The following is a 25160-nucleotide window of genomic DNA, read 5'->3' as shown; positions in this document are numbered from 1 at the left end:
CAAAATAATAATTAGTAATAATAATGCCCATGTTTTTGGCAAGACATTAACTAGTGGGAAGCTGAAGAGGTGATAAGGAGAGCAGGCTGTGCAACTTCACTTTTGCTCTGAAGAGCACAAAACTGCTTGTAAAGAAAGGTAGGTCATCAGCAGAAGTGACAGAATAGCTGGTGACACTTGCTTTATTATATTTATAAACTTTCTGAAAACATCATTTTTAAAACCAAATAAGTACTTCTCCTAGGTTACAATGCATGTAGTGATCTTCATGTCTACTTCAGATGTTGTTAGTGTAATAAAAATGCAAAACTTTAACCTTGAAATACTCTGCATGTCCTTAAACAGTCTACTGAGTAATTAAATATAAATTAAGACATTTAAAATGATTGAATTGTTTGATTAGAAAAATTAATAAAGATCCATGATATATGAAAGGCATGTGTCAAGTTTTTATTATATCCCTGCCACTTTTGAAAAACAAAATCTTGCCACTCTTATAGAGAGATGCTGCTTTGTAAGTTGGCACAGGGAAAGGGAAAAACGAACAGCACTCTAATCAGTAATGACTATTGTGCACATGCCCAACAAGCTGCTATGCATAATCACCAGCATGTCTGTAATGATTCATCAGAAAACTTAGTTCAAAAGAAAAAAAACAAGTGGCATGGCATAACAGACGCACGCATGCTATCTTCTCTTCTATTTGTATGCAATGTTACATTAAAGTTGTATTGATTATAAGATTAATGATAAAGTCTAATATTAAAATAACTCTATATATAATTTATTTTTTAGATGTTCCACCCAATCAGCACCACAGGAGTAAAGTCGACTTGCTCACGTCTGCTCACTATTAAATTTTAGTCACAAACCACAAAAAAAAATGAGTTGGGTGTTACAGTATTGTAGACCTCTAGTCTATGGTAGTGCTGGGTGGTATGACCAAAATTCTATATCATGGTATTTTCTAAATTATACTGGTTTCACGGTATTCAACGGTATTTTTTTCCCATGCATCAGTGGATGTTAACCACATTTTCCACTGCAATTACTGCAGTAGACTGTCTAAGAATAACCTATTCCACTGTCATGAGAATTGTACATTGTACAAAAAAACATTTTAATGTGCACACAAGTATTAATAGAGGTTTGCATGGCCCCATAAAGTAATAGCTTTCAAGGGGGTGGTACTAATGAAGAGAAGGAATCACATTGCATGACAGTTGCAGTCAAAATATAGAGCCTTTTTATTGAACAAATTTTGCAAACAACTTAAACCATAATTGTGACAACATATTTTCAACCATCCAAAAAGGCATTTAGACTTTAATGTTAATGTTAACAATCTCTGTCCACTGACACATTGGTTATATGGATTGTAATGGTGTTGGTTATCTCGATCCACTGCTTGCTTTTTTTGTCGTAGGCAGTACCTCGAGCAAACGCGTCTACAATTGACGTCTGACTTGAGTGTCCTCTAGCTTTTTCAGTTTTACCTGAGGATATGGAGGGTGCCAATCTTAGTTCCATACATTCATGGTACTCCAAAGCATGTTTGTGGCTAAGGTGGTGCAGCAAATTGCTCATGTTGCCGCCTCTGGCGACAACTTTAGCTCGACAGCATTTGCAGTAAATAGTTGTTTGGTCCACATCCGACCTTTTAAAACCAAAGTATCTCCAGACAACAGACACGACTCCTTTTTTCGGCAATAGTTCTTCTGCGTCATCATGTTCAACTTTATTGTCTGCTACAGCTTCAGTTTCAGAATGTTGTCTGTCAATTTTCACAGCTCAATACCTCCACTAACGCATGTACTCTGTTGCATGCGTGTTTAGCAGTGTAGCAGTGAAAGAGGTCCCCCGTTAAGCAGTTTCCCGCTGTGCCACGTTCCAAACGTTGTTTAGGCTATTTAAACCGGTGTTGCGGTATAAGAAAAATCCATATCATAACAAAAATATAAAACGGTTTTCGGTATAAACCGGTATACCTCCTAGCACTAATCTATAGCACCTAAGAGAGGGGAAGAATGAAGAGCTGAGCACTAGGTCTTTCAAAACTACTTTTTACTACCATTCTAAAAGTAACGAACTGCTGGTACCTTACCATTTTAAAAGTTGTGTTTTAGGTACCAGTGTACCATGCAACCCTATTCCAGAGATGATCAGTTGGGTTCAGGTTTGGGCTGTGGCTAGGCCATTCACAGAGTTGTACCTAAACTATCGTTCTGTTGGAAGGTGAACATTCCTGTGGTCCAGAGTGCTTAGAAGCAAGTTTTTATTAAGGGTATCTCTGTATTTGAATCAGTTAAGCTTTTCCTTGACTCTGATTAGTTTCCCAGTCCCTCCCACTGCAATACAACCCCCACAGTATGATGCTGTAACTATTATAGGTTAACCATTGGAATGGTATTGCACTGGTAATGAGAGCAGTGTCTGGTTTCCTCCAAACTTACTATTCGTGGTTTCATCAGAGCAGTGTAACTAGTTTCTTACAGTCTGAGAATCCTTTTTGTAAACTTCAAGTGGGCTTTCATGTTGTTTTTGCCTAATAGAGGCTTTTGTCTGGCTACTCTGTCAAAAAGCCCAGTTTGGTGGAGTGTTGGAGTGGTGGCTATACATTTGGAAGTTTCTCCCATCTCCAAACAGTTTCTCAGGACAACAGCCAGAGTGATTAATGGGTTTTTGGTCATCTCCCTTACCATGGTCCATTGTGACATTCCGTGTCAGCTCCACACTCCCTGGTTGCTTCCGGGACAGTCGGCAAGGGGTTGGTGCAAAGTGTTGAGGTGCTTTTATTAAAAACGAAGGGTCAAAAGTGCAGTGCTTCAAAAAATCAATCAATAAATAAATAATCCATCTGTGACAGTTATAGTTAGTTAAAATTTCAATAAATAATCCTATGTTAAAACAATAATAAAACAACACAGACATCAGGTCCTTACTCTTTATTTTCATCCGTCTAATTGAACCCAGTGCAACTTCCACTCTCCTGTTTCTCCAGATCACTTAATGGCTTGCTCAGGTGGAGGAAACACCAGCAGCTGTGGTCCTCCCTTCCGACCCCCATCTTGACTTTCTCCATTGGTGTCTGACAAACTGCTCAGAGCTGGGTGTCTTCCTGACCTCCCTTATTCTCTCCTGGCATCCTTTGGATCCCTGCAGAGGACTCCACCACCACCACCATACCCGCTTCTTCAGTAAATCAGTGGGAATGATCCATGTCATGGAGTGCCGATCGCTCGCTCCACCGTGAGGCTACTGACTACTCAGCCTTTTTTTTCCTTAAACTAGCTCAGGCACCCGATACTGTGCTTGCTCACTGTTTTTCGTCCCTTGTTTCGTCTCAACTCTCTCTCTCTCTCAATTACTCTCATGCCTCAGTTCTCTTTTAAAAACCTGTGGGACGCAGGTGAAGCAATCGTGCCTCCAGCGCTAATGAGGAAATAAGTCAGTCCCACGTGTGCACATGTGGATGCAGTTTTGCCTGTCCCCAAATCTGCCTACGCCCACCCAATGACATGAGTGCATTATCTATTTACTTGAAATGCAAATGCCACAGACCTACTATCTTACACCCTTCTCCCAGGATTGTCCAGTTTGGATTGTCCCTGTCCTTGAAATCTGCTGGCAGTTCCTTTGACCTCATGGTTTTGTTTTTTGCTCTGATACACACTGTCAACTTTTGGAGCTTACATATGAGGGGGGGCCCAAAAATTCCTGGAATCAGTCAACAACTCAGGAGTAGTTATCAAATGTGCTGCTAGGCATCGCATGCCTACAGTTTTGTTCACCGGTCTGTCAAGTGGAATTGTGCTGAGTTGTTTGAGGTGTGTATTTCTGACATTTATTCCAGACATGTGTATGACTTAGGCGATTTTTCTTTCTCTACAAGCTGAATATAGCACACATGGGATTAATAAAGTATCTTATCTATCTATCTATCTATCTATCTATCTATCTATCTATCTATCTATCTATCTATCTATCTATCTATCTACATCAAGACAACAATAGTGTTTTTCGATATTGACAGACTTGTTAATAAGATTTTCATTATAAACAGTATTGTCAATCAAAGAGTTTTGACCCAAAACAATGTGGTTGTTGCTTCACGCCTTTCGTTTTTGCCATATCTTGCTCCCTGTGAAGTTTTTTTTTTTTTTTTTTTTTGTTCATGAAATTAAAATTGAGACTGAAGGGAATGTGATTTGCTACCATGTTAGAAATCCAATAAAAGATCACTGGGGTCTGTACAAACGGAAACTAAAGTGGAGTACAGGAAATGTTAACAGAAATGGAAGAAGCCTTGGGACAAGTGTAGAGCATCTAAAGGAGAGTATTTCAGCAGTAACAAAAAGGGAATTGCTGTTAAATTACTCAATAAAGTGTGTGTGTGTGTGTTTATTTTAACAATTCTGTGAATTGAATCAATTGAATTTACTACAGATAGACTCTAAAGAAGGTGTAGAAACATCTCAACAAGGATCAATAGAATGAGATGCAGCTGAGCCAGATTTCAATCAGAATCACTTTATTGCTAGCATGTGAAACATACCAGAATTGTTAGGTGCAAAATGTGCGATACAAGACATAACCAACTCAAGACAACACAATTTCAACCCACCGTCAACCTGACACTCTACAAACCACCATACAGATACAACAATTTCTTGACAAAACAGTTGCAAACTTCAGTGGTTAACTCAAATAAATAGAAGAACTATACAAAATAATATAGATATGAAATAGTACAAGTTGAGCAAGTATGAAGCATTCACAAATAGAGAAACAGCACAGGTACCAGTTATATGTTACAAAACAGTTAGGAGTAACCCTATGTAAGTTTATTTAGGATCTGAAAAATTTGAGGAAAGAAGCTGCAGAGATGGCATGTAGTCTGGGTTGCAGTAGACCTGTGTAATGGCAATTTAATGAACAGGTGGCTGCTGGAGTGGGTGGAGTCAGCTGCAATCCTTCCTGTTCTCTTTTTTGCTCTGCCGATGAACAGGTCTTTTATTGTTTGGAGCCAGTGATTTTCTAAGCTGAACAAATCACCTGCTGCAACTGACTCTTAGAAAGAGAGGAAGCAGAAGGAACCAGATGGTGATGGAGGAGGTCACAATACTCTCAATGATGTCTGAGTAAAAATTTAACAATATATGCCTTGATATGCCAACCTTCTTAAGAAAAAATAACAGTCTCTGCTTGGCTTTCTTGATGAAGAAGGTGTGATGTGCCTGTCCCATTTTAATCTATCATTGAGAGTAGTCTCCAGGAATTTAAATGACTGAACCACAGACTGGATTACTCTCTGTGCACTGATCAGTATGGAAGGACTTGTTACTTCTGTGAATTTACAGGAGATAATTTTAGTGGTTTGGGCATGGGGTGAGGATACTCCAGGAACTTCACTCAGGAGACACACTTGACATACCCAACCGAGAGTAGGCACATGTAGACCCAGGACAAGTCTGAGGAAATCTCTTCTTTGGTTAGGCTGGAAACTCTTGGGAATTCCCCAGAAGTACCTGGACACTAGGAATAGGAATATGGTCGCCTTGTCTGTCCAATTATGTGAGTTGCCACGGTGAGTGAATATTGTAAAAGCAAGGGTGTGGTCTGTAAATGGAAGCTACATTACAACATGAGAGAGCATTTAAAGAAAAAAATATGCATGGCAGTTAGAAAAATGAAAAATTTAGATTTACTTCTTCACTGAAAGAACAATTATTATATACTTAATAATTGAGGGATTGTTTGTTAGTGTTATTCTCAGGTATTTCAGAATCAGAATATCTTTATTGTCATTATAACAAATACAACGAAATTAGGTGCAGTCCCTGCGGTGTCAAAATATAAATAAATATAATTACAAAAGGATAAGAAGAAATAAGGTAGAACACAAACTTTCAACATAAGACCTTAATTGCATATGAACACTATTGCACAAGATGCCATCTATTGCACTGCTGCATTGGAGGTGATTAGGTGGCATTCAGTGCCCTAATAGCAACAGGGTAGAAACTGTTATTCAGTCTATTAGTCTTTGTTTTGATGCTCCTATGTCTTTTGCCTAATGGCAACAGTTGGAACATGTCATGAGCGGGGTGTGAGGAGTCTTTTAAGATGTTTTTACGCTTTCCTGAGGTAGCGAGAGCTGTGCAGTTCATCTACAGAGGGTAAAGAACAGCCGATGATCTGCTGGGAAGTTTCTACAATACATTAAAATTTGTCATTGGAACATGTCTAAGTTTGATTTAATGTGAAAATTGCTGTTTGGTTCCACAAACAGTTCCTACTATCGATCTTTTTAATTTTTGTTTTTCATTTTTTTAGTGACGTGTGGGCCCTAGGATGTGTGCTGTATGAGCTTTGTACTCTGAAACATCCCGTAAGTTGACCTAATGTTTTTCCTTTATTAATGTGACATAGGAGTCTGAAAAATTTTGAACTCAACATTACAGGCAAGTTTTTGCCAGTAAGAGACAAAATTTAGGTTGTCTTTAGTAGTCTCCTCTGTATCAGTAAATGTCCGTCAGGTTGTAGGAATGGTTAAGAAGGCCAGACAAGAAGAGGGCTTCTAGACGCCATTTGCTTTTTTTAAAATTTGGACATAATAAAGGTTGTGTAGGCAATTGGAATTGATATACAAGGTGTGACAATTTAAACTTTGGATTGTCCATGTACTGTATTGTCTTCCTTGTGCCTTGATTCTTGACGGACAAATAGAAACAAAGGCGACTTGAGGTTGTGACTGAACTTTCTGCAACTGAGCACATTTAGCAGATTTATTAAAGGTATTCTCCTATGTATTCATGCAGTGGAAAACACTGAGTTAACTACGGTATAAAAAAAAAAAAACAGTCCTGGTCTTAAACTACAGTTTGAGTCTGACATGTTATTGGTTAGTTGTGTGGTTCATAACACCTTGAAGTGAGACGACTTCAGTTAGTCCTCGATATTGGAAAAAGGTGTACGGTAGTATCAACTTGATCAGGAGGGCCCACTGTGCGGCTAAACTTTTCACACATCGTAGCTAATCCTTAGTGCCATTATTTTCCTCATCCAAATGTTTGCAACTTTAACATATATTTGAGTGCTAAAGTGGAGTAAAAAAAAAAAAAAAAAAGTAATTTATTAAATATGTCGGAACATTTCAGGCATTTACGGTAAGTATATTAGCTTGGTACAGGAAACATTACTACATATACCGAACAGCATTTTTATTGATTAGGTGTAGAATTTCTTACATGATTTACTTGGATATCTACATGGGTAGCTTAAAAAGTTTTGCAACACAATATTTTTTTTATTTCTAGCCATTTCTTACTGAAATGTATGCACAGGTACATAAGAGAAATTGATGAATTTGCACATTCCTCATTCATCTCTATAGTCTCTTTCAGTTTCAACAGCCTTGCACTAGTGAGAAACAAGAGCATATATTCCCAACTTGTACCTGTCCCTTCTTCACCAACCTCTTCATCACACCCAGGGTTTTCTGTTGTATGGCATCTTTGAGGGCTCACAGAAGGTGAAAATATGAGGGAGCTCAATGTGAGTTGTACAGTCGATGTTTCTTACTAGTCTTTTCTCCACATCTGGAAAATTGGTAACACCTTCTAATTTAAAATGCACATGATGCCAGTTTGAGGGCCAACTATGGGTGTTATAATAGTTTTTTTTTTGTGGCGGTTCATTAGCAAGGAGGAAATTTCAAATGAATCACAAAATATACTAGCAGATATTACTGATTTTGAGTGAAGTATAGAAAGTATTTTATTTTTGATAACCCCCATATGCAACATACAATATAACAATGTAATAAGTGAGTATACAGCAAGAATTACATTAATATGAAGCTAGAGCTGCAACTTGTAACTCAAAGTCTAATTGTATTTATCTTTTCAAATTCAGTTTCAGGCGAACAGCTGGAAGAGCTTGATTCTGAAGATATGTAGAGGTTCATACCCACCACTTCCTGCTCACTACCCCTATGAGCTTCACTACTTGATTAAGCAGATATTTAAAATAAACCCAAAGGATCGTCCATCGGTCAACACCATTCTGTCTAGACATCGAATATCCAGATTTCTGAAAAACTTTTTACCTCGGAAGGTAAAATGTTAAATGTACAATGCTATACTTAACAAAAAAAAAAAAATAGAAAATCTGAATAATTTCCATTGTTAAAAGTACTTTGTTTGCCTTTTCTTAGAATTGTTTTAGAAGATATTGCATAGACAGTAACAATGGAGGCATTTACACTGGAAGCAGCACATTTTCTTACCTGCTGGGTATTGTTATATTGTCCCATTTGCTCATTTATTCATTTTCTGACCTAGTTTATCTCATTACAATATTACATAGGGAGCTGGAGCTTATCCTGGTAACACTGGCACAATGTAGAACCCAGTTTTCGGTGGGGCACCGGGCAGTCACTTGGCCTACATGCTGACACACCCAGTATTATTTATAGAAGGCCAGTTTAGCTGGGCCAGTCGTTGTCTTTGTTGTTTTGGGATGGTGGAGTATACAGGATTGCTCGCTGAAAATCCTGCAGAAATAGACAAATTGAGAGAATGAATGAATGAGTCTGTTTTTGTTGTCCAAACAGCCCTGCCAACAGATCATACCTCAATTATAATGCAAAAAGCCTTGACATTGTCATGGTTTGTTTATGTTAATAAAATTAAAGCCTTCTTTGTTTTACCTAGGCATGAGTGTTCATATGGTGAAATGTATGGTTTAGCAAAGTAAAATTTTATATTTCTACTTGCTATTAGATTGTACTAATTTAGTCATATATAGCGTTGATTTTTTGAAAAATAACGTACATAAAAATAACCTACTCTGATGAAAGATGGAAATAACACGCACTTCACCTCTTAATCTTCTTCTGTTTTTCTTTCCTTATTCAAAAGTGACATTCTGGTAGACATTCCATTGAAACTTAAGTATTTGAAAGTCTCTTAAAAGAAATTATTAAAAGCTGTGTTTTTGTTATTTGTTAAATTTGGATAGGTGATTTATTGAATAATTTGATTTTGGAAATTTACAGTACTACAAGTCAAAGGTTGAGGTATCACCCTGGTAGCCTCATTTAATAAGAAACTGAAAAGACAGCTGAAAACAGGTCAAGCAAAACTGCATAAATCTTTTGGTTAGTATTGGAAGCTCTGTCCTCTGGAATAGTCAGTTTGGCATCTGATGCTGCCTTCTAAGAATGGGCCATATTTATACTCTGGGGACTGGGAGTACTGTAGTTTCTCAGGTGGTGGACGGAGTCCGTCTTCCCTCTTGGTAGCATTTTCTTGGCTGCAGAGGAAGCAGGAGAAGATAAGGTTAACGTCTGTGCCCCCTCTTTTTCTGGCATAGTATTGCTTACCTCATCAGAGCTAGGAATGTGGTTCCCAGACACATAGACATGAAATGAGATAGGTGACATATTTTTTGTGGCATAGAAATCTGCTCTACTAAAACCCTGCACTTCACAGAAGAATTTTTAATTTACGTTCTTAACCTGATCATACCATATGGTGTGGTTATGAATTGATATTCAACTACACGCATTCCTGCAGTTTTTTACTAACTTGCATCACTTTACATATTTACTTGTAAATGTTGCCCTTGGTTATTTTTGTTTTAGAATATTTTTGATAGCAGTTTTCCATTATACCTTATCTGTCCATCATGATGGATAGTAGCACCAAACGCAACCAAATCGGCCATACCATATAAAAAAACACATGCTTGTATTTTAGAACAGCAGTACGACATCTAATGTTGAATTGGAGAAATTACCTCACGTTTACAGTGAAGACCACAAAGCATCAGAAGGTAATTATGCTCTAAATATTGTTTCTTTGTATCTAGTAAATTGTATTATTTATCTTTCATTGACAATTAAATAATGAATTACTTGTTTATTCTTCAGCACCCTGTCCTGATAGTTTTGATAAAATACCAGCCTAAAAGACAATCTTTGTTTTTTGTGCTTTAGTGTGAATGTAACTTTTAGGAGGTGGTTCTGTACAGTCATACTGAAACATGTAAATTAGTCATGGAGATATTGTATATTTTTGCTACAGTTATCAGAAAACAAAATTATTTATACCAAATTTTATATTCCAGGTTGTATTCCAGTTGAGTCAAACCAAAACTTTAAGGTATGTACTTAATTATTAACTGTGGTTGCAACACATCACTCATTTTGGACATACAGTATATTGCCCGTCTTTGGGCTGCAGGAGGAAGTTAGAATCCCTTATTTTAGTTTGTCCATGGGGTGCGAGTTTGTTTCAGAAATTTGTTTAAGTTTTTTTCCCTCCAATTGTGGCATACATTTTATTTATAAGTTTAAATAAATCCTGTCCCCTAGAGGCTTACAATGGCCTTAAAACCTGACGAATATGTCCACTTCGAAGTGCCTAAGGTTCCGATTTCAGGAAACATGCCTTCTGCGTTTTCCAAGGTATGTTAAAGACAACAGATTCTTGCCACTGTCTTTCCTAAAGTACGAAGACATACACATTCTCTTCTCTGTTCACAGCATCTAGCTTTGGTGGAATTTTCATGGTGCCGATCTAATGTGCTGATACGGAACAGCAAATGTCACTTGCTGTTAAGTACAAAACTGCCTTTCAACTAAAATATATGTTTACACGTACTGTGAAAATATACTGCTCTGTAGTTTCCATCAACATTCTTACATTAATCAAGATACTTTTAAGCCGTGCCTTATAGTGCATAAGGCTCTGGAAAGCAAACTGGAGAACATGTGCAGCCCAAAGAGTCTCTTGGAATTTTGAAGTTTCAGTCCTAAGCTATGTGCTGCTGTAGCTAACAAGATAGATTAACAGCCCTACTCTGATGAAAGAATTCTATTTGGTCCTCTAGCTTTAGTTTCTCTCCCAGTTTTACCTGACAGAGCGGGCCCTTCCCTAGACAAGTTTTAAGTTTTCCAGCAATAGCAGCAGCAAGTACTAGTGTAATCAGCAAAGGCATTTGTCATTAATAGACATTATCTTCTGTGTTCCACATGTGTACCACCAACCCAGTGTTACTTTGTGCCTGCCGAGAAGGATGTCTGATTAAGTCTTGCTTGTGCTGTGGCACAGATCTGTCAGTCTGACTCTCTAGTAGTGACTTAGCACACCCTCCCGATCCTGAAACTATGACTGGTCCCTCAACATCTGAAGATGAAGGTACATGGCTAGGATGTGTTGAAGAAACTATGCCCAGCACTGGAGAGTTGAGACTACCTTTTACATCCTCATGGACCATCTCCATCATACTTATTCCCATACCATCCTGATACACTTGTCAATGATCATCAGGATGTGCTTTTAGTACTTTGAACCTGTGACGGCAACAGGACAGACATACAAAATTTCAAGTAAAGACACAATTGCTGCATCAAAGGATCTGATGGAGTATAAATTGAGATTGTAGCCATTGTTTGTGTTCTTACATGCCCACCTTAACTTTCAAACAGTGCACTTTGTACGTAACTTATTCATGATTCCACCAAAGTTTAATTTCTTTCCTCACTCTAGTGGTCTAAGAACTCATCTAGTTTCTGTTTAGTTTTTGTGTTAGTTTTTCAGGTTTATGAGGAAGGGCTTGATCTATATTTTCTGAAAACATGCAATGAAAGAGTGCATGATCTGAAATATGATTTACGTAATTCAAGGCCCTTTTTAGTAGGCCAGTGTCTCTCAAGAAGTCAAAAGTGTGAACTGAAGAAAAAAAATAAAACTATTCTGATTTTACCATTAATTCTATTTAGTTTTATTTACTTTGGCATTGTTGTCTTTTTTTATTCATGTTTAACTGTAATTATTTTTATTTCAATTAAAATGATATTTTCACTGCTAGTTCTGGCTTTAGTCTTAGTTTTCATGAACCCTAATAGCCCTGTGCCATTCACCGATCACTAACTGCTATTTGACAGCATTGAAAGGAATTGTGGTTTTGATGCACACTTCAGATACCTGTAAGTAATGATATCTCAGCAATGACTCAAAATAAAAGACCTACTTTTCTGGAGATTTTCATGACATTATAAGCTAGCTTTAGTAAAAACTGACCAATTTTAAAAGAGAGTTTTTTCACTATTGAATTTTTAATATTATAATCATTTATAACACAGTCATTTTTCAGGTTGGAGATAGCATAGCATTTATGCAGAAAGTTGGAAACAATATGGGAACCGTTTCTGTACAACTTGCATTTAGGGACATATAGTCAGTCAAAGTCATAACCCCTGTAAATCTCTCTTAATATTGATCCAAGTCACATGCAATTTGAGTTTGAGTTTTACTCATATGCTTTACTCATGCCAAGTTTTGTTAAAATCTGTGACAATGACGTCCCGAAATGTGATGATTTGACATGGAATTACCCATGGGTGGAAATGTCACAATGTCATCGCTGATTGGGTTATTCCAGACCGTTGGTAGCAACTGGTCAGGACAACAGACCTAGCATATGAAACAGAGATACCCATCAGATTCGTCTTTTGACTGACTGGCATGTTCAGAAGGTTAGTTGAAGACATACACACAGAGATTCTTAATATAGCATTCCTATATATACATTTTTTTCTCTAGTTTTCCTAGTATAGTTTTGTGCTTAGGCCATTTTTTCACTTTTGTTTATGATAACTATTTTTCAGTATTCTGGGTTTTTGTTTTGTGAAGAAGGAGGAAGAACAAGAGTTAACTGTTTTTTCTCATTTTTTTCATCACTTATTATTTAAGCCCCTGTATATACTGTACATATTCACTGTCACTTATTGTTGTATTTGTTGCAATTCTAACTTGTGTCATCACAGAAGGATTGTGTTTGATTGCATGTTACTAGTATTTATTTTTGGCACTGCAGTATTTTTTGAGTCTGTGCTGTCATTTTTCCACTGGTGGTCTCTTTGAGCACATTGCAGATGTTACATATGTACAGTAAGCAATATGCCTTAGTAACCTAAATTATTTTAGGTTACTAAATTAATTAATTTCTTACATTATTAACTGTAATGATGAAAGCTGATTATTTTATAGCCCCCTTTTTACTTGTGATTTCAGGTTGCACTTCACTATCTCGCTTGTTACATTTACAAGTTATCTGACCCATTTGGTGTATGAAAGTGTTCTTCCTTGCAACATTTATAGGCTAATAATTTAGAATAGTTAGCATTTTTAATGTATATGTCCAGCCCTAAACTTACGACTAGTTATAACAATTAACTAATACCCTAAGAATGCGGATCTTGTAGTTTTATGACATTTACATGGAAAGAAGTAAAGTGTATCTTCTTCTACTCCTTTTAATTAAATAACCCTTATAGCACACAGTCCTGTCCTCTTCTTTGGGACTCCCAGACAGCAAGATATAACCAAGTTTAGCAAAATCTGTTGCTTTTAACAACAACATTTTTAATTTGTAAGTTCTCTCAGCGAAAAAGGCCTCTACATAACACTGCCAATCACTTTCCAGTTTATTCTTTTTTTGATAAAATATGGTCTGAACCATTAAAAACCGCACCAAGAGTATAATGAAATAAATGCCACTTTTGTTAAACTTGACTAAAATGCAGGAAATATGATAGTAACATGATATTAACCAAACTTGGCATGCTAACAACATTTTGCCAAATTATCATGAAAGGTACTATAACTGCAAAACAGAGTATTAAACCTATGGAAGTGCAAGCTTTGTGATGGGCTACAGGATAGAGGCTCAGCAGGAACATGACTGCATCCTGTCATTTTGAGGACATTGTACTACTTTGAAAAGAACAGACTTAATTTTGACATAGGATCTTAGCTTATTGGGACAAAATCAGGTATCCTCACAACTCAGTCTATCAGCTAGATTTTTGATTTCACTATGAATTAATTGAGTATTGTTTTAACAACACACTGCTAGAAACCAAGACACACCACCCTTATTTCACACTCCCATTGACCTTATGAGATCATTGTAAGGTTAATTTCTGTGTTTAGACTGGCCTGACTTGGCTGAATATGTGAGTATGCCAAGGTTATTATAGTTTTGCCTTTTTATATTAGTTTTTATTTTTATATTTTTTCTGACTTGGAAATTCAGTTTAGTTCTAGTTTTCCTTCATCGTGTATTTTTAGTTTTAGTTTGTCTTTGTGAAATAAAAACTATTTCTATTTTATTTTTATATATATTAGTTTCAGTTTTAGTAATTATGGCTTGGAGCACCTACGGAGTTAGTTTTGTGTCACAATCAGACAGAATTGTACACTTAACAGATTTGGATATGAGTTTAAAGTTAGTGGAAGCTTACTACACTGCCTGGTTTACTATCTGGTTTTGTTTTTGTCTGATAAAAACAAGCATAATCAAAACTAGACACTGAATATGAACAATTGTACACAATTTTATAATTTTTTTTAATATTTTCTCATGAAAATCACAGGAGCTCAGGAAGAACAGGGCTCTTAGACTTGAATGAGTGTGCAGACCCCACCTAGCTGTATTGGGGGAAACAAAGAACAACAAGCATGTAGTGTCAAGGTTATGGGAAGTGAGTCTTGAATAGACCACCATAAAGGACAGTAAACCCATAATGAGCAGAGCAAGAGCAGGTAATAGGAGTACGGACAGGCATAAAACAACAGAGACAGCGTCTGAGATTAAGAACAACATATACATTATCTAAACCTGTTTATCCAGAGTAGGATTGCAGGAAATCTGGAGCCTACCGCAGCAGGTTTGGATGCAAGGCAGGAAAAATCCCTGGTAGGCAATATGTATGATAAGGCTGATGTTAAGAAGAAAAAGAATATGATATTTCAACAATCTGTTCTGAGAGAGAGAGAAACATTGAAAAAAGGGAGACAAATATTTTAAAATATTATTCTGCTAATGGATTACTTTCACAATATCAGGTATTTTGAGTTGTGAATATGAACTAAAAAAGATAAATTAATAAATATGGAATAAATACAAAAACCCATTAGTATGTTTAGTTTTTCATCACTTGTCAGACTCTCTACCTTTGTTTGTATCGCATCGTTGTTAAACGATGTTTTTAAAGCAAAAGTGATTGGTCAGCAACAATGTGCTGATCTTGTATGATGACATAGTCAGTCTCTCGATCGGTGCCGTTTTATTTTCAAAAACCAGGAGTGCACTCCCCTCGACTTTCTTGTATACTCAGATATGCGGATGGATAATTGAGGAGTAAACCGCAAGACAATGATTATGTTTTTATATTATGTGCATTAAGGAACCATTAACAACAAATCAAATGAATAATATATTGAACAATTATTATAAAAGTAAAGTTGAATAAATCGGACTCTGCAGCTGTATAAATAAAAAAAAAAAAACAAGTATGTGTTCAGGTAAAGTACCACTTCTGGGTAAATATGGTAAACGTTTTGTTGACCAGCACATTCTGATTTCAGCCGTTTGAATTACATCTTGATATACATACAACAAGCACAAAGAAAGGCGGCACGCAAATCGCTTTCTATTTCTCACGCTTTACGCACCCGCATTCAGCTTGCTCTGTCACCGCAAATGCTGTGTGAACAGCCGCCCTCCGTCACCTGCCACCGTTCACTGGATGAATATATGGGGCGGCTCGCGGTGGATGATTTTCTGTTTTAGAGAAAATTTACAAGGGTTAAAGACTAACGGCAAGAGTATTCATTCAAAAACGAAAACTAAAATATTTTAGTAAATTATTATTTTATTTCAGTTAGTCTTTCCAGCTACTTTAATAGTTTCGTTTAGTTTTAGTTTTTCATTTAGGTTTTCTTAATTATTTTATTTCAGTTTATGAAAATGTTTTTTTAATAATAGTTTCAGTTTTGATTTTAGTTTTCGTTAACTATAATAAGCTTGGTGTATGCCCTGCTAAGAACTGGCACACTGTCCAGGTTTAATTCTTGTCTTGTACCCCATGCTGTTGTGATGAATACCACCTCTCTGAAATGAGACAGCTGGACTGAAAACTGACATTAATGCTTATTCATACGATACTGTTTTTTAGTCCCTGTTATCTCTTTATGGTGATTGTCTCTATTGTATGAATTAATGAAATTGTAGTTCACTAATATTTTAAGAATGGATTGGTCATTCTCATATTCTAAAACACAGGAAAAAGCACCCCAAGGATATTTAATATATGCTTTTCTTTAGTTCTTTATTTCACTGACAGTACTCTGGATCTTACTTACTGAAAATGCATTATCATTTTTTAAAGATTAGTTTCAGTCGTTTATCCTGGACAAACTGTGTTATATTAAGTCTATGTCACATTATGTGACTTTTCCAGCAATTTTTAGTTGTAGCCTTCATTTACATAGACTTGCTGAGTTGGAGGCAGTTGGCGGTGTGCTCCTGTAAAGACGATTGCCTAGTGTGACATATCCAATGACTGAGACCAACTAGTCTGCCACTTGCTCTGAGAGAATCAAACACGTTTGATTTTTGTCTTTAGTTGGAGGGGCAGGCTGCGTACGCATGAGAGGTGACAACCAAAGACTGCTCACAATACATAGATTACAGTGTTGAGGAATAAGGAACATGCACGTTTTGTATTTGACAAACAGAAGAGATGCTCGTCTGTCTGATGTCCCGTTTTTAGGTACTAAAACAGAATGGAATAAAGAAAAATGGGCAGAGACTGTGCCTTAATGCACCACAGCTATGAACCCTTCGTACAGTGCCAGCTCTGCCAGGCAGCATGGACATCAAAAATGGAGGAGACACTTGTCTGTCTAAAATCTGGTGTTTTATATACCATAACAGAATGGAAAAAAGTAATAAAGGGCTGAGATTGCTGCTGAACTCGCTGCAACTGTTAATCCTTTATGCAGTGCCAGTTCAGGCAACACACTATTGGCTGTCAGAAAAAGGGTGAGCATGATTGATTGGTAAATTGGTGCCGATTGTTAAATGTGACATTGTTTGCAACTTTCAGTTATATAATTTGACATGGTGCAGCGATGAGAAGATCAAGGACTGTAATTGGCAAATCTGACATACCCCAAGACAAAAAGTTGCATAATGTGACATAAACTTTAGAGTGCATTTAATGTATTCTTTGTGTAAAGATGAAAATGAATGATAAAATTAAATTTTTTGAAAATTTAATTTATAGGTTTATAGGGTCAATGTTTTCATTTGAAGTGATTTTTGAATGTGAATTTAATTTATTTTTATAGGAAGAAAGGCAACATCATAACTGGAGGAAAAGTGAGGGAGAAATGGTAGTAAAGGTTTTGAGTCAAAAGACCCTTGAAGAAGGAACCTGCAACATGGAAGGTACAGTGCAGTAACCCACCTTGAATGGGATTACCAGTTCATCGCAGGGCATACACATTCATTGAATGGGCCAATTGAGAATCACTAATCAACTTAACTTGTATGTCTTTGTGATGGGGAAGGAATCCAGTAGGTACAGGGATTAAACTCCCACTTGAGAATATGGAGAATGTGCTTACTTTATACAAGTACTGACCACTTCAAGAACTGAATGCTGGGACCAGAAACAACAAACGAGACCATTTTTAAATTACGTTTATATGTTCATATGTTTTCTTTGGTTCTTTAGTAACACCTGAGGGCCCACATGTAATATTCCCTGCATCCTCTAGAGGCCCAACAAGAAAATGCTGGGATGAAGACCAAGGACATGCTGTTCTAGATGTCTTAAAGAATGCTGATTTTACATCATCTGGGAGAGTATATTCGGGAGACTTACCAGGTAAGATGTGCATCGTTCACCTCTGTAATATTGGTCAGGAATTTCATGTACTGTGCCATTTGCTTTTATTTAAGGTGAATGGCAGCCGGATAGAGTATGCACATACTGTATTTCAGCAGGTTAATTTATTAGATTTCTCAGCAATCATTTGAGCTCAGCACCTAATTGTACTTGATCCTTCTGATTGCAAAATAGGTTGATTTTTGATCCTAATTTCTAATCCATACTAACCTGTCTTTTATATTTCAGAGAGGTAACTGATCCTCTAAGGCATGATACCAGTGTTTAAAAAATATATACTTAGCACAATTATTTGCTGATTTAACTTAACATTTTATATAATACAATATAATAATAATTAACAAATAATAAATGTAATTAACAAATCAGGGAACACCATTTCTGCAGTTCTAGTAACCAGTGTGCCATAGATTTTATTAGATGTTTATTCATTTTCATTCACTGATAGTGGGAACACAACAACTGTAGCTGCAAAGTTACAAATACTGTATATACAGTATAGTATTTTGCTGATTATATTTTAAAACGTTTGACATATTCATCTGTGCATATTTATTAGTTCAAGGAATTATTTTGTTGAATGGTATTTGCATGGCTTGAACCACCGACAATATAAAAATAATTGATATTTGAAAGGTATGTGGTTGTATGAGGAAATGTTATAGGATAAGCTGTTAAAAATAAATGAATAAACATTCACATGCCAAATAAAACAAAAATGTGCTTTAAGAGACTGGGACTGAGGCTCCTTAAAAACGTAATTTTCCCGATAGTGTGGATTACCTACAGTTCATATATCATCAAAACTGACTCGTAAAGGATGACAAATGTTTGCATTTCATTACCATTCTGACACACTTTCCTAATTAAAAAGTGCTGTACCATAGTGCTGTTTATAGACTTCACCTCAGCATTTTAACACTGTCTTACCAAAAAAGCTGATCATCAACCTTCTTGACTTGGAGCTGACTGACATTCGTTCCCACTGGATTTTGGACACACTTATTGGCAGACTTCCACATGTGTAGGTTTGAAGTATCACTTCTTTTACACAAACCCTCAACACAGGCACACAACAGGGTAAAGTGCTGAGGCCCCATCTGTACACCTTGTTTCTTTATGTCTGTATGGCTAACTACACCGTCCCCAATAAAAATGAGATGGCTTACAGAGAAGAGATTTGCCTAATGACACAGTGGTGCCAGTATAATAGTCTGTCCACTACTGTTGCCAAAACTAAGGCACTGGGTATAGATGTCTATAAACATGAGGCAAACCCACACTTGAACTATCAACAGCAGAGGTGATGCTGTAGAGAGGATCAGCTTGAATTTTCTTTTAGTTAACACAACAAATGATGTTTCTCCCGCCTCCATTCAGGGCCATTTGCAGCAGTAGATCCATAGACAGTTTTCATGCACTGAAAGTCATAATGCTGCTGAATAATCAGTCATACTGACCACTGCATGAATGCTTGTGGCATCTATCATCAGATGTTGTATTTAATATGTGGTACCATATTCATTTTCTGTTGTTTCTCTTCTACTAGTGTCACATAGTTTAGGCAGGAAGCATAACATTGTGGCTGTGGCAATAAGACTTTTAAACCATAAGGCTGCTGGTACAGTCCGTGGCCATTTAAAAGTCACATAACCTGTTTGTGTTTCAAATGTAAAAAGTATATATAAGCATTAGTGAAGTATTCATATGTTGTATGTTGCATGTAATGTTGTGTAAAGTGATTTATGCAATGCATTTTGTACTGCAGCAGTCATCCTCCTTTATAAACTGAGGAGATCAAATCTTTCTGTGTTTTGCAGGATAATCCATTTCAACCTAGTGGTAAGTGATTTTCTTTTCAAATTGTTATATTTGAAACATTTTTACTATTTGCTTGCAGGCAGCCACGTACTACTTCATGAGGAAAATCCTTCACGAAAGCAGTGGACAAAGGAACCTCCAAAAGAACTCCTTAATTTGTTTGAAAATGCCAGCTTAAATCTGGCCTTTGAAACATACACCATCTATAAACCAGGTAAGTCTGTCTGTGTCTGTATATCTATCTATCTATCGCAAAGTTGAAAGATTTAGTCACCACAAAAAAGTAATTTTCCGTTTAGCTAAAAAGAAAAATATGACATGATGGCACATATAATACAGTACAATTTATTTTTGTATAGCCTAAAATCACACAAGAAGTGCCATAATGGGCTTTAACAGGCCCTGCCTCTTGACAGCCCCCCAGCCTTGACGCTCTAAGAAGACAAGGAAAACCTCCCAAAAAAAACTCTTGTAGGGAAAAAATGGAAGAAACCATGGGAAAGGCAGTTTAAAAAGAGACCCCTTTCCAGGTAGGTTGGGTGTGCAGTGGCTGTCAAAAAGAAGGGGGTCAATTCAATACAATACGCAGAACAGAACAAATCCTCAAAACAGTATAAAAATAAAAAAATTACAAGTATGGAGCAGAATTTAACAGTAGATGATATCACATAATATGATTTGGATTTGTCTGGAGACCTCGGCCACCAAGCTGTCTCCCCCATTTGGCCATTCAAAATGCAACATTTCAATAAATCAGTATTTGGGGTTAAAAATCACCCATAATTGTAAAACTAAATACCTACAAACTGATTTGGTTGAGATTTGGTGATATTGTAGAAACAAGAGAATCGGACAACCCTTTGTTAATATTTGTTGTTAATGCTGTAGTGATGTGGAACACTCTAACCCACGGTGCCCCCTTTTCTCCACAGTGCTGACAGCGATTGCCCGGATAAAAAGGGGCACAATGGTTTATGCAAATGAAGGTCACATGCAAAAGTGAAGTGAAAGGAGGAAAGTTTGGCGAAGCTCAAAGATGATGTATTTAGCAAGCATACTGTAGTGTTCAAGGGCTTGCCAAGCACTGTGGCTGTGAGTGTAGTTAATTTCGCACAACTGCTCCATTAAAAAATAAATTTAATATATATTACTGCCCCCCTAGCATGTGCAACCTTGTTCCAAATTCCGATGTGGGGAGTATAGTTCCCATCAAACAGTACACTGACTATTTCATCAGTGCTTACAAAGTTTAAATAAGATCGATGAGAAATGCAACATGTATTCAAACCTAGCAACTGCTGTGATTTATTTTTTTTTCTCAACCACTTTGGAATAACCATTTTACTGTCTCGCTGGATTATAACATTTATCTTGGAGTACGTCCTTTTGTCTCATCTTGCATTGTGTTTAGACATGTTGCATTTACAAAAGACATTATTCCCTCATTTGCTTTAATCTGGATTCTTTTCTGAGAAATGTGTTGCCAAAATCCAGTCTATGCAGCCAAACCCTTAAGAAGCCATCTTCCTTTCTTTTTTCTTTCTACACACACACATACACACACAAACTCCAAACCCAAATACTAATTTTTAGTAAGTTTCAGTGTTGCAACCACACACACGAAATGTAACATATTGAAAAGGAAGCACAGCTGTTTTCTTATCATTACCTATCATTGCTGTATTTGACAATCTATATGTGGGTTTCGGGCTGCTGGACCGTGGCAGTAAGATGCACTTTGGGGCATGTGCTTTATTTTGCTGTGTCCACCACATGTAAGAATAAATCTGAGATAAACTGATTGCAGTACATAGCCTTATGTTTTTGAAAAAGCTAACAGTGTTGTCCACCTGCATATTATCATTGAGTTTTAAGGGTTTTTGAAGTTAAAAAAAACCACAACAAAGAGAAATTCAAAAAATCTAATTACACTTTGCGCCCCAGGAACCTTTACCACTGTGATGCTGGTCTTTCTGATCATAAAATAGGTCATTATGATAGAAATTGATGAGAAGAATTCATAATTAATTGCAGAATTACAGTATTTGAGGGTTCCTCTAGAGTGCCTCTTTCTCTTGCAAGGTTTGGCTCAAAAACTAATCAGCACATCTTCATCTCAGAACAGGCTTAAGTTTCAAGTTTGGTAATTTTTCCTTTCAGCCATTTTAGCTCTAGACCGTCTTCAAAAAAACTGTGACACACAGACAGACAGACATGCACCCATCATCGTAATATCGATGTTTTCAGTATTGGGGACCCTAAAACATCGAGATCCATCGAAAACTGGAGACTGAAATTTTTGACAAATCTAAGGCTTTCGCTCCTCCCCCATAGGTTATGGTGGGGGGAGGGTGCAAAGCAAAAAAGCAATTTACATTAATAATAAGAAGAAATAAAATATATATGATACTGTAGTTAAAAGAATATTTTCTTACCAGTTTATATGAATGCAAAACTAATGGAATACCCATATAGTGATGAATTTAAATTTGATTGACCTTCATGGCTGCCTATAGTTGGAAAAATGCTATTTGAAATAATGAAAAAGTTTCATTAGGTAAAATCTCCCTTCAAGGACAGGACTATTACATGCATTTCGGAAGGTTTAGATAAATTAAATTTTCTTTTGTCAATTTTTACTCCAAGGACTTTTATTTTGTTATTGTAGTATTTATTAAAAATGTATTGCTCAGCACATATTAAAGGCACAAAATAATTCAGGTTATTTTTTAACCTGTTCTGTCTAGATACAGCAGATATCATAGATAAGTTCAGTTTAGCTTTAGACAGTTTAGACTGTTGATATTTGAGACTGCTAGTCTGACATTCATTAAGGAAAACAATAAATCTCCAGGAAAAAAAATTCTTTATATGGCATTTTTTACATGGAAGTTCTTATTTGTCTTGGTTCTCTTTGTAGCAATTCAAAAAATAGGTAAGTTATTCATACTTTGTAGAAAGTCAGTGGAACATATGGATGTGTAAAATGTATGTCATACGTAGTACAACATTTGTGGTATCTGACAGTCTCCATGCGATTAGATTAGATTAGATTCAACTTTATTGTTATTGTACAGGTACAATGAAATAAACTTTAGCATCTAACCAGAAAGTGCAAATAGTAGAGAAAGGTGCAATAGACAGTGGATGCAAATAGTTCATTAAAGTGCAATAGAGAGTAAGGTACAATTAGGCAACATACAGTACAAATGAGAAAATATATCTTAATAAGATTTGAACTTACAGGTAGTAGAATATACAAGGAAGAGTGTACAGATAAGAATACTGATCAGTAAGTCCAGATACTATACATGATAAGAATAAATATAGATATATGAAATATGATAAATTTAAGCAGGTGAAAATATACAGTCAGAAATTATTGATATTTAGAAAAGTCAGCTGTTGAGTGGTAAGGGTTTAGAATTCAGAAGGGTGATGGTGTTATGCAAGAAACTGTTCCTGGGCCTGCTAGTGCAGGACCGAAGGCCACTGCAGTGTCTCCCTGATGAGAGGAGGGTAAACAGTCTATGGTTGCGGTGAGAAGAACCCGTGATGATACTCTGATTCCAGCACAGACACAGTGTATGTTGCAGGTCAGCAATAGTCGGCAGTGGGATGCAGATAATGTGTTGGGCAGTTTTTACCTCCCGTTGCAGGGCCTTCCTGTTAGATACGAAGCAGTTGCCATACCACATTGTAATGTAGTTTGTCGATATGTTCTTAACAGTGCAGCGGTAAAAGTTACAACAGAATCTGAGGAAACAGGCAGGCTTTCTTTAGCCTCTGCAGAAAGTAAAGTCTCTGTTGCGCTTTTTTAACTAGACTGGAAGTGTTTATTGTCCAAGAAAGGTCGTTAGAGATGTGGGCGCCCAAGCAGTCAGACGGTCAAAACACTCCATTTAATCGCAGCAAATCCTGCCTGGCAGTAAAACCTGCTTTCAGACTTTTTGGCCTAGACAATGATGGTGCAATAATGACTGTCTGACTAGAAAGCTGAAAACTACTAGTGCCCAGGCCAGGACCATTCATTATAGCACAGAGATTATTTTTACAGTGTCTGCTATAGTTGTTCGCTGATGATGATGGAGGGTTGCATCCTATGATTTTTTTTTTTTTTACCATCACAACCCTTTAGATAGCTTTTCAGTCTAGCATGGTTATTATATCATGACATGTGGTGATAACATAGACTGTTGTATCACAGAAACCTCTTTAACAAAGTTCTAGAGAATCTTTTCACCCATCCCACACTTCTTGTGGTATCTAAGAAAGTAGAAGTGCTTTTTTGCTTTTCTAGTATGACCTCAACGTGGTTGGTTTAATCTGTGTCATTAGATGACTACTAGCTGTGTAAGCCCGGGGTCCTAGAAACTATTGAAATCGTCAGAAAAAAAATTGAAATGCAGAGATGTCAGGTATGAAAGGAACTACTCTGGGCATTTCTCTTCTAATAGGTTTCTTGTTACCGACGTGTTTGCATCGTTTGTGCATTTGCGGCTAAGTGACTGTCTTTCTTCGGAGGTTTCCTTTTGCCAATGTGCTCGCCTCACTTCTGTATTAGCCTCTAAGCAAGTGACTCTTTCTTCTGAGGTTTCGTTTTGCTGACGTGCTGGCCTCGCTTGTGTATCCTTGGAGGTGGAGCACTTAACTCGACTCCACCTCTCACTTCCGGGCCAGACAGACACACACACTTCCACGTGTAGACATTTATATATGAGATCATTTCAGGAATCAGTTTTTGCTTTATTGATGCTGATCAGAATACAGCGTATGCACTGGGTTCACATGTGATTTAATAACCTGGTTATTCACAGGCACCCGGTTTCAAAAATGCCATGTAAACCCTTAATTCTGTTTAAATAAACCTGGATATTGATCTCTGAGGAACCAGGTAGACACACATAGATTTTATCTGTGAATAACCCAGTTATCAGGCCAAGTAAGCCCTTAACCAGTTTACTCTTGAGGATTTTGTAGTCTGTGCATGTCCATTGCACACTTTTAGCCTGCACATGTGTTAGCTTTGCACATACTTTTAGCAGCCAGTAAGGAAATGGTGAAAGTGTTCACAAGATAAATTTCTTGAGCCAAATGCTCAGGGGATCGGATTATTCTTTCTACTAGTTAAAATAATAAGTATCAATATTTCAGAAATCTCTTAATTTTTTGTAGATGAGCTAAATGTACACTGCTAAGCTCAGCAGCACAGTCTTGAGTGCAGGGTTGGGGTTAACATATTAAAAGTGACGTGAGCAGAGGTGGGTAGTAACGAGTTACATTTACTCCGTTACATTTACTTGAGTAATTTTTCAAAAAAATTGTACTTCTAAGAGTAGTTTTACTGCACTATACTTTTTACTTTTACTTGAGTACATTTGTGAAGAAGAAATGCTACTCTTACTCCGCTACATTGGGTAACACTCGAATCGTTACTTTTTTTTCCCCATTATATACGCTATATTTTTGCCAGAGAGAAGTCGCCAGTAGATCTACTGCATGACTGTTTAACCAAACAGACGTAGCAACAATAATCACATTACTCCGTTTCACCAATCAGACGTAG

General features: G+C 36.8%; 1 protein-coding gene across 1 annotated transcript in view; it reads left to right on the top strand.

The window, feature by feature from the left end:
- Positions 1-25160, top strand: part of nek3 (NIMA related kinase 3) — a 55870-nt gene that overhangs the window by 27151 nt on the left and 3559 nt on the right. The window contains exons 8-14 of the mRNA XM_028799248.2: positions 6337-6391; positions 7918-8118; positions 9765-9840; positions 10135-10169; positions 17211-17310; positions 17600-17752; positions 19674-19808. Coding sequence (XP_028655081.2) covers positions 6337-6391; positions 7918-8118; positions 9765-9840; positions 10135-10169; positions 17211-17310; positions 17600-17752; positions 19674-19808 — 755 coding nt within the window. The remainder of the gene's footprint in view (positions 1-6336; positions 6392-7917; positions 8119-9764; positions 9841-10134; positions 10170-17210; positions 17311-17599; positions 17753-19673; positions 19809-25160) is intronic.

The sequence above is a fragment of the Erpetoichthys calabaricus genome, chromosome 4, assembly GCF_900747795.2.
Source record: "Erpetoichthys calabaricus chromosome 4, fErpCal1.3, whole genome shotgun sequence".
NCBI lineage: Eukaryota > Metazoa > Chordata > Cladistia > Polypteriformes > Polypteridae > Erpetoichthys > Erpetoichthys calabaricus.
Note: the sequence above shows the minus strand (reverse complement) of the source record. Positions and strands in the feature narration are given on the sequence as shown.